Below are 14,591 nucleotides of genomic sequence, written 5' to 3'. Positions count from 1 at the left end.
GAACATAAACTTTCTGCTAAGTTTGATTAAAAGCAGTCTTACCAAATTGAGTAATTAGGATGCTTCTGCTGCCTAATCATTCAGATGACAGCCAGACACAAAGCGTGTTGGCATCAACCATCAGCCTCAGATTGCCTTAATCAGGACTATGTGTTTGTAGGATGGGTCTACACAAGCACATGCTGCTAGAGACCCAGACCTACCTTCTGATTGAAGCACAGCCTTAAAAAAAAGCACAACATACAAGATAACTCAAGGACCAGTGCCAGCGTATAGATGTATTAATCCCTTGATTAAAATTTTGTGGGCTGTCCTCAACAGAGGGCTACTGAAAAAAATAGCTGTCATTTTATGAAGTTTGCAGCATCAGCGTGGAAACCTTGGAAAACATAAAAGTTGTTGGGGAGATTTTTTTTTTTCTTTTGTAAGATTGCAAATTCTATAAAATGAGTGAATTGTCAGTATGCTTAATAGCAGCTATCAAACCAATCAATTCATGCTAATAGGACTGTTTTAAGTAACAAATAATTAACAGTAATTTCTACTTGATCTTGAAGAAATCTCCTTCAAAAAAAGGAAAGTATTTTTAAAGCAAATCTGAGATAGAGACTATGCATGTTTGTGTTTTTTAACTATGAAGTAAAGCTGAACCAGTAGTTCCCAGGTACTACTTCCTTGGCTGGGAAGGAGAAAAAGGGAAGAAAAAATTCAATGTTTACACTAATTCTTTTAAGAAACATAAGATTACCTCTGGACTTTTTTTTTTCCCCACAAGAAAATCCACCTGGACAGGTCCTGTTCCCCCCGAACAGGTCCTAGAGCTCCTCAGTTAATTCAGGTTTTGAGTCACATTTAAGTCCTATGCATCATTATAAGTAAAATCTAGCTAGGTCGCATCATGTTTTTGATAAAAGTTCATGTATAATGAGCCACACCAGTTTTCACATATGATCAGTTTTCCTTTCCCTAGATGAATCTTTCATGCAGCAAGAGGGGAGAGAAAAAAAAATAAGCTAAAGTGACTGTCAATGCCAGAGAATTAGCAGGGACAATTCAAGGACAGTAAAGCATATGCTATGGATTTTAAACAATTTCTTAAATATATCCGATTTTTAAATTCATGGTGTTCCTTTATAGTCTGTCAGGTTTGTCTCCAGCAGTATTTCCTTTAGGGCAAGTGCTGTAGACAGTCTGCCTACCCTGAGGGAAACTAAGAGAGCCAGAAGTGGGGTAAAGCAAAGATATTAATAATTTAAGACAATGGTCTTCCACCCCCAGGAGAAAGCAATAGCCTAAGTACAGAAACATCTAGCTCCCTAGTTTATATTTGTGCTTTGTGAACTTTATAAATCTATTCAAGAAAATACAAAGCACCGTAGAGGAGACAATGCCATACGTAGTTCTCAGCAGGCTTCTGAAAACAATCACCACAATTTGTGAACAGGGCTTCCAATACTGTAAAGGCCTCGAAAACAAGGAGAAAAGTCCAACTGGGAGGCAACATCAAAAATTAAAAAATAAAACATACACATACAGATCTCAGAAAGAGTAAAAGAACCAAGACAAGTAGCTTTACCCTTAAAAAAAGAAAGTCAAGATAAGTCTTCAAAAAAAAATCATTAAGAGAAAATTGCTTCCAGTGACTTAAATATGAATTTTGCTTACTCTATGACATCACTTCTCATTTGTGCTTTACACAGAGGAATATTTGGTAATGGTCTTCTGGCTTACAGAGAGAATTACCTTGAAACTATTCCCACCTACTCCGTACTCTTTTCCTGCGTAGAACAAACACTGACATAACATCCATTCACTAGCACATTACACTTGCTATTCAATATTCACATATGTTAGAAATCAATTATACTTGAAAGCAGAAAAGAACAGATGTGAACTTCAATAATTACCTTTATTTGAAAAAGATGCTGAGGCTACTGTGTGCGTGCAGTAGAACCAAGCGTGCTGTAGGTGTGCTCAGCAACAGTCAGCCTACTCCGATTTCTGATATACTTCTCCCCCCCTTTTTTTTTAGTACTACTTGCAACCAAAAGAATCTGTTTTATTACTTATACTGTCTTTTCTTCAAGACTGACTACTATGTGGGTTTGCTTGTTATACGTTGTTTCTTTTTCACACACTTGAAACCCAAGGAAATACCAAGGTTTTTCCATTAAGCAGAATGATTAGTATGAATTGCTACCTAATAAATCAGTACAAGGCTGACAGCACTCCCATAGAAACACATATTCCCTATTAAAAAATAGAAGTTATCAGTATCAGGGCAGGTTATTAGCTTTCATTGTAAATAACTCTATCAGAGCATCCCAAGCAGCAACATCACCTACTGATTATGTTTCGTTTACCAAAACCAACCTACGTGGTGAAATAACACATGCCTCATAAGCACAGAAACACGGATTCAATATAAATATTTAAACAAGAACCACTGTAAAAAAATACTATTCAACACATAAGAGAATTTAAATTTGCAGCCTAGCTTTTACACATCCATGCTGCAGGCTTGCTCTCAATTATGTTTTGCTTGTGGAAGCAAAATATTCAGCAAAACCGAGTATCGTACCACACAATCAAACATCCTTTGCATCCTTAAACATACTCTTCCACACAACTCTTACCAGGAAATGACAAGAACTCAACAACTCATCACCATTACAGCTGAAAACTAGCTGTAATGGGAACTAGCATCAGTTCAGCCTTTCCCAACATTTCTGGTAAACCCATGATCATGAGGGTTTTACTTCTTGAACTCTGGTTTACTAATACAATGTCAAAAGAAAAAAACAATGTGCATCTTAGAGGGTGAAGCACCATACTTGAGTCAACACTTGTTTCCTGCTTTGGGATATCTTCATAACTATACCACAGCTTGCCCGCTACAGAGGTGGCCTCTACAACTTAAGACTGTCACATTGATCTTGCTAAGAATACTATTATACGTATGCTAAATTTTGTAAGCCTAGGGTCCCAAATGTTTATCATATATATATACACACACACACACGATTGGACAACGTCCTTCGAGAATGAGACTTTCACTGCCAAACCCAAAAATATTAACTTCTGGGGGGGGGTGTTTTAAGGCCCCTTAAAAGTCAACTGTGAAGCTCAAGCACGAGTGTACAAGTTCTGATGCAACTCTTACCTTCCTGAGTCTACTGACAGCTCTTCAAAAGAGCACAAATAACTCATGGGCATGAATGAGCATTTGTGTGTATGAATGCAATGCTGCTGGTGGAGAAAACTAATAAGAAACATACATTGGTAAAACATGCTGAAGAGAAACAAAAAAACAGAATTCAGGAGAAAGACCGAACAACACGTCTATCTAGTCATCCCACTTGACCTTACTACAGCCTAAGGGATGAGCATGACATACAGAAATGCATCTCCTCTCCCCTTTAATTATACAATATTAAACGAGTAGCTAAAAATCCATACTGAAGTCCACAGCTACAGTGAAAAACAGAAGGAATTAGATATAGAAGGTAGCTTCCGTCTGTATATGAACCCAAAACTGGCTTAGTTTCCTCCATGTCTTCTCACATGCCGAAGTTAAGTTTGCCACGATAGCTCTTTGAGAGTTAATTCAGCCAAAATACAAAATAAACTGATTTTTGCTGTCCAAGATTTTTCTTTGACTGCGAGTATGGTAACAGAAACACCTAGGGAGGACCAACCTTTAGAAGACACATAACATGATGAAGTTTTTTGAAGTTACTAAAGTCTACCAAAACAGACTGAAAGATATTCACAAACATTAACGTAGCCAGGAAAGGCCAGCCTTTCCTGGAAGAGAGAACCTTCTTGATGGGGCAAGTCAAAGCAAGAATTTCACTTCAGTCCATCAGCTGGAGCTCTCCTGTGAGCATCCCTGCTTCCATCAGCTATGTAGTATGCTTCAAAAAAAGTCTTCCCAGGGTCAGGTTAACCTTGTTATCATCACCAGTACTACAGTAATCTGGCAATTAGCACCAGCCTTATAGAGCAGGAATGTAGCCCTGTGTTTCTGACATCCAGATTTTCCACACAGGTGTGCTGCATGTTAGTTGTAGAGGACAGTGCTTCCAAACCTTCCAGTCCAACAGGCTGCTGCAGTAAACGCAGGAAATTACACACCTGCTGCCTCGCAACTAACATCTAACGGCACTCTGACCAGAGCTATAAAAAAAAGAAAAATCACATCTCTATGCCACAAAGATATTTTTTTCTATAGAGGTTACAAAGGCTGGGGAAAAAAAAAATATATATATATATACACACACACACATATATACACACACCCACTTTTGTGAATGCAAACTTGTTTTAACTTCTGACCCAGCCACAGAAGGAGAGGGATGTCATTCATCAGGGACCTTCAGAGATTCAGCACTTCAGTGAAACCTAGAAGATTGCAGCAAGTTTTGGCCTTTGAAGGCCACGGGCAGAAGCCCTAAGATGACCAGACCCTCAGCTGTTCATGAACATAGCCAGCAGGTAAACATGCAAAGTTCACTGGCTAGCCACTGCCAAACACATGGACACACTCATTTCTCTAGCCCAGAAAATGAAAATAAACTAACATTTGAAAGAAGTTGCTAAAAAGCTCTTCAGTCAATCACAACACATACAAGTATAAAAAAGAAAGGATACTTTTAAGATCACAGCAAAACACAACTTGGCCACAATTCCACCCACACAGGGCTAGGACAAAGCCCCAGCCCTGTGCTTGCAGTCAGTCATCCACGCAGAAGGACAAACACACACCACTTCTGCATTACAAGATAGGTGCTACTAAACTAAGCCATTTCAAGCAGACACAACTATCAGGAATCCAACATTATCAGACAATTTAACCCCAAATCACCCACCCTGCAAACTGCTCTGGATTGCACATTATGCTCAGTGCTTAAAACGGCCACAGATCTACATGGGGCACGCTGCGAGAGAACAAAACCCACTCCATCAATTTGTTTTATTATTACTGTTTCTGTAATAATCCAGGAAAACTGTAACTACGTCTAGATACGGATTTCTCACCAACAAACAATTCTGACAAAACTGAAATACAACCATTCCTCCCACATGCTAATGACAGAACGACTAGTGCTAAACGGCACCCCATAACAATTTTACGTGCATGAAGTGTTCCATTTCATTTACTGGTATTGTAAAAGTGATGCACTGGCCATAACGTTTACTGTTTACAATCTGTAGCAAGCTATACCTTTCTCAAGGGATATTAAATAATCAAGAAAATGTTATCACACTATGTATTTGAGAAAAGTAGATTGCTGTGCCAATTACAGATTCTTTCCTATATTAAAAATGATGTACGTCAGCCTAGAAGGGAGGGCGAAAGAGAGAAGACTGAAGATTTATTTCCTTCCCATCTGAAAAGAAGGTCACATGTTTATTCACTAAAAAAAAAAAAAAACTCCTTTACTACAACAAAGCCTAAAGAGTAAAAAAAAAATTATACATTAGTTCTGAGTAGCTGCTGCAAACACTTCATTATAGGGAAAGAAAAATGAAAGCTCTGACGAACCGTCCGGTGATTCGCAGGACTACAAAGAAAGATCCAGCGGTAGTCAGAATGCAATTCCGCTTCCGCAGCATCCATTAGAGGTGAATATTTTAATGACAGCATTTGTTTAAAGCGTTCTTTATTAATATTGTTTATACACCGTTTTCCACTGAAAGATCACAGTGATCAATGAGGGCTATAATAAATTAAGTGTAGCACCTCCGGAAAGCAGATGCTGTATTATACGTTTCACAGATAAGTACATGCAAGCATGAAAAATTAAGTGACTTGCCCCGGTCAGAGTGCCAGAAGCACAGCTGTGAATATAATCCAGATACCCTAACTCCCAATGATCTGTTAACCACTAAACGTTAGCCTTTCTGAAATGGATTTTTTCCCCCTCACATTTCACCTTCTCTCTAAGAAGGCTGGCAAAGCCAGTGCTGAGGATGTTCACTTCACGTGGCCGACTCAAGAAACCAAAAGCCTAAGGGGGAAGACAACCCACAGCTGACCTTACCACGTGGTTTACAGAATTCCAAAATCCCTTGCTGTAGGGGTCAGTTACCCGCCTCTACCCCCAGCAACTGCACAGTCAGCAATAGCTCGCAGATTTAAAGCCGCTGGCCAGGCGCGGGCTGGGTAGCAGCTATCGGGGTCGCTCACCATCCCCGAGGAACACCTGCTGCAGTCCTGATTCATGGCAGGCGCTTAAACCCACGAGCTGCCACTGCCGCATCCAAACGAGGGGAAGAAACGGATGGGATCATCCGAGAAATGTATCCTGCCCCAACAGCTGCTCCTCCGCACGCCGTGCCTCACGCCGACTGTTATCTTTCAGTTGCCTTCCTGAAGGCTCTCAGCACTGGCTACGCGCTGCAACAGCCCGGTGACCCAACACACAGCAAAAGGTTAGAAAATGCTCACCGGCACTCCTCGTACACTACAGGCTTTCAGTGTGGTAGCGGAGATGTCCTACGTTGCCTCAGTTCTGGGTCTATGCTGAGCAAAGCCAAGTTTTTTCTACCAATGCTTAGGAAACCCGTGAGGAAGACTTCAAGGAGTAATGAAGCATTTACACAGCAATGGAGGACAGAAACAAAGGAAGGAGCACTGAGGACAAAATGCTCATGGTCAAAGAAAATGAATATAGCTCAGAAATGACAGCAAGTAATCACGATTCGATTGTCACTACTTATAAATGTATAACTTCTAAAATAAACGACTAGAAACTTGAGAAACACCATGTGCAGTCAATCTGTTTTACAGCACAGTTTTCACACAGAAAAATCTCTTCAAGTGTTTGAGTACTTAATAGATGTATACAACATTCACAGGCCGAAAGATTAGAGTTGAATAACGTATCCATCACTCAAAAGCTTTTCAAAAGTCACCAAAGAACATATTTTAGATACCCATATCTTTAAACATTTGCCTAGAACACATAATAAGAAACCTATATTGGTTTATAAACACAGGTTAAAAAAAAAATCAAAACCTGTTTTCTAAATAGCTATGCTAAGGCAGAGAATAGATCTCATAACTGACATGGATTACATTTATAGTCAAGCATACGACAGCCACATTTCAAAAACATATTAACAAATAACACAGTCAAAATTCACGTTATTGCAAAACCGTGCCATAAAACAAGGTAACGTACAATTTGAACGTTGCTACAAGCGCAGTAAAATTTTACAGCAGGAAGTTAGCTCTTCTTATAATATAGAGGTCGAGACCATTGTAAATGCACGTACAAAGCCTTTGGAAGTATCAGTGAAGTAAGAGCACTCGTAACAAATACACAACGTTCAGCTTTTACGTAAGTAAATACTGAATATTGTTTCCATCACAATGAATCAGGTTACTACTGTGCACTGAAATATATATGAATTCCCCCCCCAAAAAAAATGAATGGAGTCAATCCAGCTGGCCCTGTGCATAATTATAATCCTAATGGTGTTTCACAAGCCACAGGCTTAGTAAGTGTTAAGCCCAATGCAGCCCATGAGCATCACTCCAAAAAAAAAAAAAACACAATGAAGCATCACAGCTCTTTCCTGAAATACCCATCCACACCCCAAAATCCTGTTTTTAGCTTAATTCACAAGTAAGCCAGTAACTACTGTGCCTTGAACAGACTTTCAGGCTAGCACCAAAGTCCAGCTTTAACACTGGGGGACTCTCTGATACTCCCATGATTGTAATGGAAACTTAAGAACCTAAACACGTTGTGTTTGGGTGCTCCTGCTAACCGCATTCCATCAACCAACCCTAAAAACGCATCCAAAGGTGGAAAAGGAGATGGGAAAAGGCAGAAAAGGAGCACTTGTTGTTCCTCGCTCTTACAAAAGAGAAAAAACTTTTCTATGCTCATCGTAATACTGCAATCTGTAGTTATAAGTGATTCCAAAAAATCCAAAAAACATCCCCTCCAGCAGCATTTTCTGAAGTTGGCTATTTTACACTTCCATTAACAAGTTGATTTGTTTCTCCCAGAGAAGTCTACTTCAAGGCAATATCTACGTCAAACCGCCCAATTAAAAGAATTTTTGTTTAAAAAGCTATATTTGTCCCCTATACTTCATTCAGCTCAAGAAAAACAGATTTACAGAGGCAGAGCTTGAAAAACAAATCTGATTTTCAATATCGTTACACCATAACTGTAGAACTGCCAAGGACCACTACACAGCTATATTTTCTTATTCTTAAAAAAAGAAAAAAAGCACAACATTTGTTCTGAACAAATGCTAAGTTTTGTTTTACACCTGTTCAAAAACACTGTGCATGTTAAGCTTGGGTTCTACTAACTGTTTTCAGCTATAACAAGCACGGTTCTAGGCACACAATAAAAAAGACAAAAAAAAAACCACAACCCAATGCATTTGGGAAAATCATACTTTAAAAAAATCGTTAAGCCCCTGGCGCTTTATTGTTAAGAAGCGCTGCCAGTCGCTTTGTGCTTCGCAGGCAACGACAGCGCTGCCTAACCCCCCAACTTGTGCTTACTGGCAGGCACGCAAGTCTGCCACCAGCTTGCTTTAGGAACAGCAGGGTAGGCAAGCAGCTCAGCACCCTCAACCACGAACAAAAATCTCACAGCTCCCAGCTGGATAGACCAAAACAGGCGAATGCTTTTAGTGACAAAACCCACGGTTCCGAGCGGCGTCACTCCAAGCTTTTAAGTTGATTAGTTTCTCCGGCTTTTCCACTGGCTTCCTCACAATACAAGTACGAAAATTAGTATATATATAGAGAGAGGGGTAAAGGGGAGTAAAGGGTAAAGGGCCAGCGCTGCTTTTTGCATTACCGAGGGCTTCTCCGCACCTCAGGGGATTCAGCCTGCAGCTGGCCTTACACCGAGGCACCTCGGGGCAGGCGAGGCCAACCCAAGACCTGTTGCGGCGAGGAACCGGCGGTAGCGGGGCGCCCCGTGTCGCCTCCCGGCTCCCTTCACCCCCAGCCCCGCTCCCCTCGGTCCCCCCCGACCCCTGATTTGAACCCCCCGGGGAGGCCCACCCCCCCTCAGCCCCCCCCGGTCGCTCACCGGGCGGTGTCGAGCAGCGGGTGCTTGGTGCCCACCAGCTTGCGGACCTGCATGGCGATGTTGCTGAGCTCGTCGCTCAGCAGGCACCGCAGGCTCATGAAGGACGTCGGGTACCCCACGATCTTCTCGGCCTCCGACACCACCTGGCTCCAGGGCGCGGCCGGCGGCGGGACGCCCCCCGACAGCCCCCGCCGGCCCCCGAGCCGCAGCAGGGCCCCCCACATCCCGCCGAGGGCCCGGCGGGGCTCCGCGGCCCCGTCCCGGCTCGCTGCCCGAGCCCCCCGCTCAGCCCCGCGGCGGCGGATGGCGGCGGGCTCGGGGCGCCCTGGGGGCGGCCATTTTGAGCGTCGCACAGCGCCGGAAAGCGAGGGCGGCGCTCCCTCCGCCCGCCTTCCTCGCCGCTTCGCCCCTTGATCCCGACCTTCCCCTTCCCCTTTCCCTTCCCCTTCCCTTTCCCCTTCCCCTTCCCCTTTCCCTTCCCCTTGTGTGGGGTGCACACGGGGGAAGCGAGCGCGGGTCCCCACCAGAAGCCCGCAGCGCGTTGCCTCCATCTGGGCAGCCCTGAGCGCGGAGCCGCAGCGCGCTCCGTGTGGGAGATGGGTTTTGTGTCTTTTCCGCTTGTTGCTCCGTCACACCGCCGAGGGTTTTATGAAGGGGCACGTTCAGCTGAAGAGCGATGCTGAAAGCAACAACTAACTGCCCAGTCAAAAATACCTGGGTCCTGCAGTTCCACAGTGTGGTCTACAGCGTATCGTTTTCATATCTTGTTACGCACACAACCATCGCCGACCCCTCTCTGCAGCTACATGTGCCCAAACCTTTTGCGAATGCAAAAAAAATGTATTTTCTGTACCCGGTAGAAGAGAAAAATTCACTGGCCATCTTCAGAAACTTGAGTCAGGCGACTTGCACAATTCTGTCTTTACCATTGCATCAACCAACCACTAGCCTGTAATGTCTAAGCTTTGTTGCAAGAAATGAGGCAGAGTTCTGACAAGAAAAGTCCCATTGACCACATTCACATGAGAAATGGAGCTGTTACGTTTCCTACCTTTATAAACACAGGTTACAGACAAGACTCAAAATGGATTCCAAAACTTTTAAAATTAGTGTCCTAGGAAGCGGATTTGGCTGTGGAGTAGACAACAGCTGGACACATCTGTAGCAAGTGGCCTCTCCCAAATCAGAGGGAAAAAGCTAGAATGAAGAGAACCTGCAAAGACAGGAAAGATTATACAAATTACGGTTCTGGTGTGAACTTTGCTCTCTGTGCTACCCTTCCCTGAGAGAACAAGGCTTAGCTTTGAAGGAGATGCCATTGAGTCAGCTTAGTTAGCTACTGTCACAGAACAAACTGTTGCTAAATAGTGAGTGTCAGCTTATAAACAGTCTAAAAATGACAGAATGCAATGGCATGTTTCTGTGCAGAAAGACTAAACTAATGAAAATTGCCGGAGGGACGCACTTAAGAGGAGCTACCGAGGCACCTCAACCTGTAATGGTGACATGTTCCTTGATTCGTTTCCTGAGCCATAGCCATTCTTGCACTTAATGTGGTAAGTGTTCTGTGAAAAACTAACATGATTATGCAATTAAAGTCTACTTAAAATAATACATATAGACAGAGTAAGGAGAATTATGGTTCTATGGGCAGTAAACCTACCATCTCCTAATGTGTGAGACTTTAGCTTTTCAAAATCGCTGTTCATTATGTTATTCTAAGAAATTGAACATCTCTGCCCCCTTAATGCAGAATTCCCCTAAGTCCAAATGGTTTAGAAGTAGGGCAAGAAGATTGGTACCCATAACGCAGTCACTGCCACAAGAGCTTACTCAGGATTCACAAATAGCAGCAGTAGGTTGGCATTCTTTAAACTGAGCAATTGCTAGAAAAATAAAGCGTGCATTTTGTTAGCGAGTTTCACAACTTTTTTTTTTTTTTTTTTGAAACTCTTTGAAAGGATTATTCTGTAATATTCAAGGACCCTCTGCCTCTCAGTGTCAGCCCGATGTCCTGATCCCTTTCCCTTTTGTTAACAATGTAACAGTCATGCTTGGACAGTCCATTTTTGACTCCTGGTCCAGGTTCATAGTTTCTCCCTCCTAACTTCTTTGCTTCAGTCCCACACACCATCCCTGCTGGCTAGTGTTTTCTAATTCTTGTCACAGCCTCTTCATCTTTTTCTCATTAAGTTCCAATCATCCTCTTGTCTGCACGGTCTGCATCCTAATCATAGACTCTTCATTTACGGGTGGGACTGTGGGGAGCAACAGCAGAACCCTCTCAGTTCTTGTGGTGACCTCCACAAAGCCCCTATTGCTGAGAAAAGCCATTGCAGGAAAGCCTAGGTAAGTCTACCACAGATATCCATTAGTGTTGGACTTTTCAGACAACAGAATGTGGAAGGACGATTTTGGTGGGTATCTACATTGTTTAATGTAAAGTCTGAGAGATTCCCCACCCTTGGCAAATCCTGTGCCAAATTTCAGTTTTAGAACGCAAGATTAGATGAGAAACAAGAAAAAAGTTTCTCAGTTATGCAGTCCAACACTAATTTTAACATGAGAAAAACAGTGTATTTTTCACCAACCACCTTTTGCAAAATGACTGAACTATTTTAAAAATCAGCTTCAGGCTGACACACCAATCATGGAAAAAACTCATTACAAATTAGTTAAAATTTGACAGTTACAAGCATCTAAAGCCAGGGTCTTATAATGGGTAGTGATGGACAATCTTACCCAGAGGCACTGCTGCTTGTACCAACTGTAATTTAGAGTTTCTCAGTTTTTCTCTCTCCCTCTCAAAGAAAAAAAAAACTCAGAAGCAAAAGTATGATGTACTTACTGTATTTTAAGTTGTGGACAAAACAGCATGCTTTTTTATTTTATTTTTTTTCCTTTCTCCTTGGTTCATTTCCCCTGAGGATTCAAGAGAAAAACCCACACTATTTCAATAGTGACTGTACAATAGATGTATCTATTTCTTTTTGAGTCTTAAGTAGAGAAGAAAACTGAAGGTTCTTTTTTCTCTATCAATTGACTTTGTTAAGCCTCCCCAGGAGGAGAAAGAAGCCACTGCAGGGGGCCAGTATCAAAGTTGAAGAACAAAGATGGAAGGTGAAGAGACACTTCTGTTTACAGCAGCATTCTCTGGACTAACATACCAGAGAACACATCAAAGCCAGCGCTAATGCCAGCTCTTGATATCTGTTCTAACAAATGAAATGTGAAAATATTTTCCTGACTGCCATCTAAAGCAAAACTTTTGCAAAGCACTTTCATTTGCTTGAGGAACAGTTGACCTTTCAATCTGTCATAGTTACGCTGCAAAATAAACAATGTCCGTAGGAGAATGAGACTAGCAATGTTAATACATTGTACTAACTACACACTATGTAACCAAATCTTGTTCTAGATGTTGTTAATTTTTTTAATACATTGAAGCTTAGGATGCACTCCAGGACTGTTTCCAAAAATGAAAGCTAACAGAAATATCTCTGTTCCTTCTGAAGCACCCAAGTAGTCCCCCCACCAACAACCAACACCTCACATACATACTTACAGAGAATTGATTTACTTCATAGCGCCCTGGGGAGGTAGACGGTTATGATCATTTCCATTTTGGAAGTCAGGAGGTTTAAACTTAGAGGTTGTGTGATTTGTCCAAGGCTTCACAAAACCCCTAAGGCAAGCTGAGAAACGAATTCCCTTCTCTTGACCTCGTTGTCTGTGCCTTGTCTACAAGGCTGCCTCTCTTCCTACTAGCCTAGAGACTACAGAGAAGGATGAATGCTTATTGATCCTATAGTTAGACACTAAAAAAACAGAATAATTCAGTGTCAGTAGGAGTCAGATGCCTTGGATAGACTTTGGCACTAAGACGTACTAATTTTTAAGCCTAAATATACCTACTGAGATGCTAATATCAGGAAAAGATTTGTTGCTGGTTAATAAATGATAATTAATGCATAATTATTTTGATTTTATTTAGCAAGTAAATAAATACAGCTGTGATACATAGGGATGCCTTGTGTGGGTAGGTGCACGTTACCATTTTCACCCTGCACACAAACCACAGTGGCTGGGAAGGCAGTCAGCGCGCAGCACGCATCAGGAGCCGAAGCTGCCGGTAGCTCTCGGCAGCGCTGCGCAGACAACGGGACGTGCCCCTCTGGTGCTGCACGCTCACCGCACGCAGATCCGTTCTCACTGGCTCGCCAGCTCGTGCTGCAAAGAAAACAAAATCAATTGAAATCCCCTCCATTTCAGCAAGCTGAGTGGGAACGGGAGTAGGTAAGTGTGTGGCTGATAACACCCTTCCTTCAGAGAGTCAACGTTTTTCTGCCTCCCAACCCAATCTCAATTGTAAGACAGCCTCTTAGGTCATCTCCTCTGACTGGCGGTGCTCTGCTCAGGGGAATTTGGACAGGGACTCTTAAAACAGCAATGTTTTGGAGCTGAGAAATCTATTGAAGGAGCAGGAGAAAGATAAGCACAATGTTAATTCTGGTTGTATGCAATCAAAGCTGAAAAAGCATCCATCACCCTGCACAATATTAGTCTTTAAATATTCAGCTTTATCAGTTTCCACATTCCTAATCCATCATTAACCACCCCATGAAGCCTCAGCTGATTAGCCCCGCCTCTGCAACTCGACAACCTATTAACTATTTAGGATTTATATTTAGTTGCACTCCAGTAGCAGTGGAAAACTCCACTCAGACTCATTTTCAAACTACAACAAAGGAGATGGTCCCTTGCCTGAGGAGTTCATGGTCTGGGTGAAAGTGAAATGCAGCAGAGAGTAAATGACAGCCATACTGAACAAAGGCTTACTCACACACCCTCTTTTAAACTCCAGTCCCCAGAAATCTGTACATCTTATGTGGATTTTTTTTCAGTGATTTCCATCCCACCATTCTTTAAAATCACAGGAGATGGTGTGATTTGGGAGGGTACAGCAGAAAAAGTAGGATTTTCTCTTTTAGATGAAAAATAGGTTGAAAAACTATCAAACCATTCCACAATTAGTGGGTAGTGTGACACAACCCGATGATTAAAGTCATAGTATAGCAGGAAACTGGCAAACATATACGATATGCAAATTTTCTATGGATTTAAATAAATAAATTGAAGCATTTCTCTGTTAAAATGCTTATTTCACAGGGACTAAATATGTGTAATTTATGAAGTGTTATGTATATTTTGCAGCTTGCTATTCACATGCATAATCAAAGCATAGATGGAATATTAGATGTTCTTTCTTCCTACTGGTAATGCTCAGTTTGAGGGGAGAAGATCAGTACACCTTTTTCTGTCTTTGTCTATTTTTTCACTTGCACAGGAAGCTATATATTACCCACCACAGCTGGCTGGACATTTCCTCTGAAGTAAACTTTGCAGAAGTCACCAATGCCTTTGGTTTCTGTACCTTTCTCTTTATGACGCCCCTTTGAAGTGTGCCTGAAAGATCCAGTTCCTGAAAAACCCACTACCTACTTGCTGAACTGTGCG

General features: G+C 42.1%; 1 protein-coding gene across 10 annotated transcripts in view; it reads right to left on the bottom strand.

The window, feature by feature from the left end:
* The window catches only part of BEND3 (BEN domain containing 3), a 156,608-nt gene extending 146,968 nt beyond the window's left edge, over positions 1–9,640 (bottom strand). For all 10 annotated transcript variants that reach the window (XM_080586964.1, XM_080586961.1, XM_080586971.1 and 7 more), the window contains exon 1: positions 9,075–9,640. In XM_080586964.1, coding sequence (XP_080443090.1) covers positions 9,075–9,625 — 551 coding nt within the window. In that variant the 5' untranslated portion in view covers positions 9,626–9,640. The remainder of the gene's footprint in view (positions 1–9,074) is intronic.
* Between the last annotated feature and the right edge of the window lie 4,951 nt (positions 9,641–14,591).

Source organism: Anser brachyrhynchus, assembly GCF_964034855.1.
Source record: "Anser brachyrhynchus genome assembly, chromosome: 3".
NCBI classification, from domain to species: domain Eukaryota; kingdom Metazoa; phylum Chordata; class Aves; order Anseriformes; family Anatidae; genus Anser; species Anser brachyrhynchus.
The sequence above is the reverse complement of the archived record's forward strand: the minus strand, read 5'-3'. Positions and strand labels throughout refer to the sequence as shown.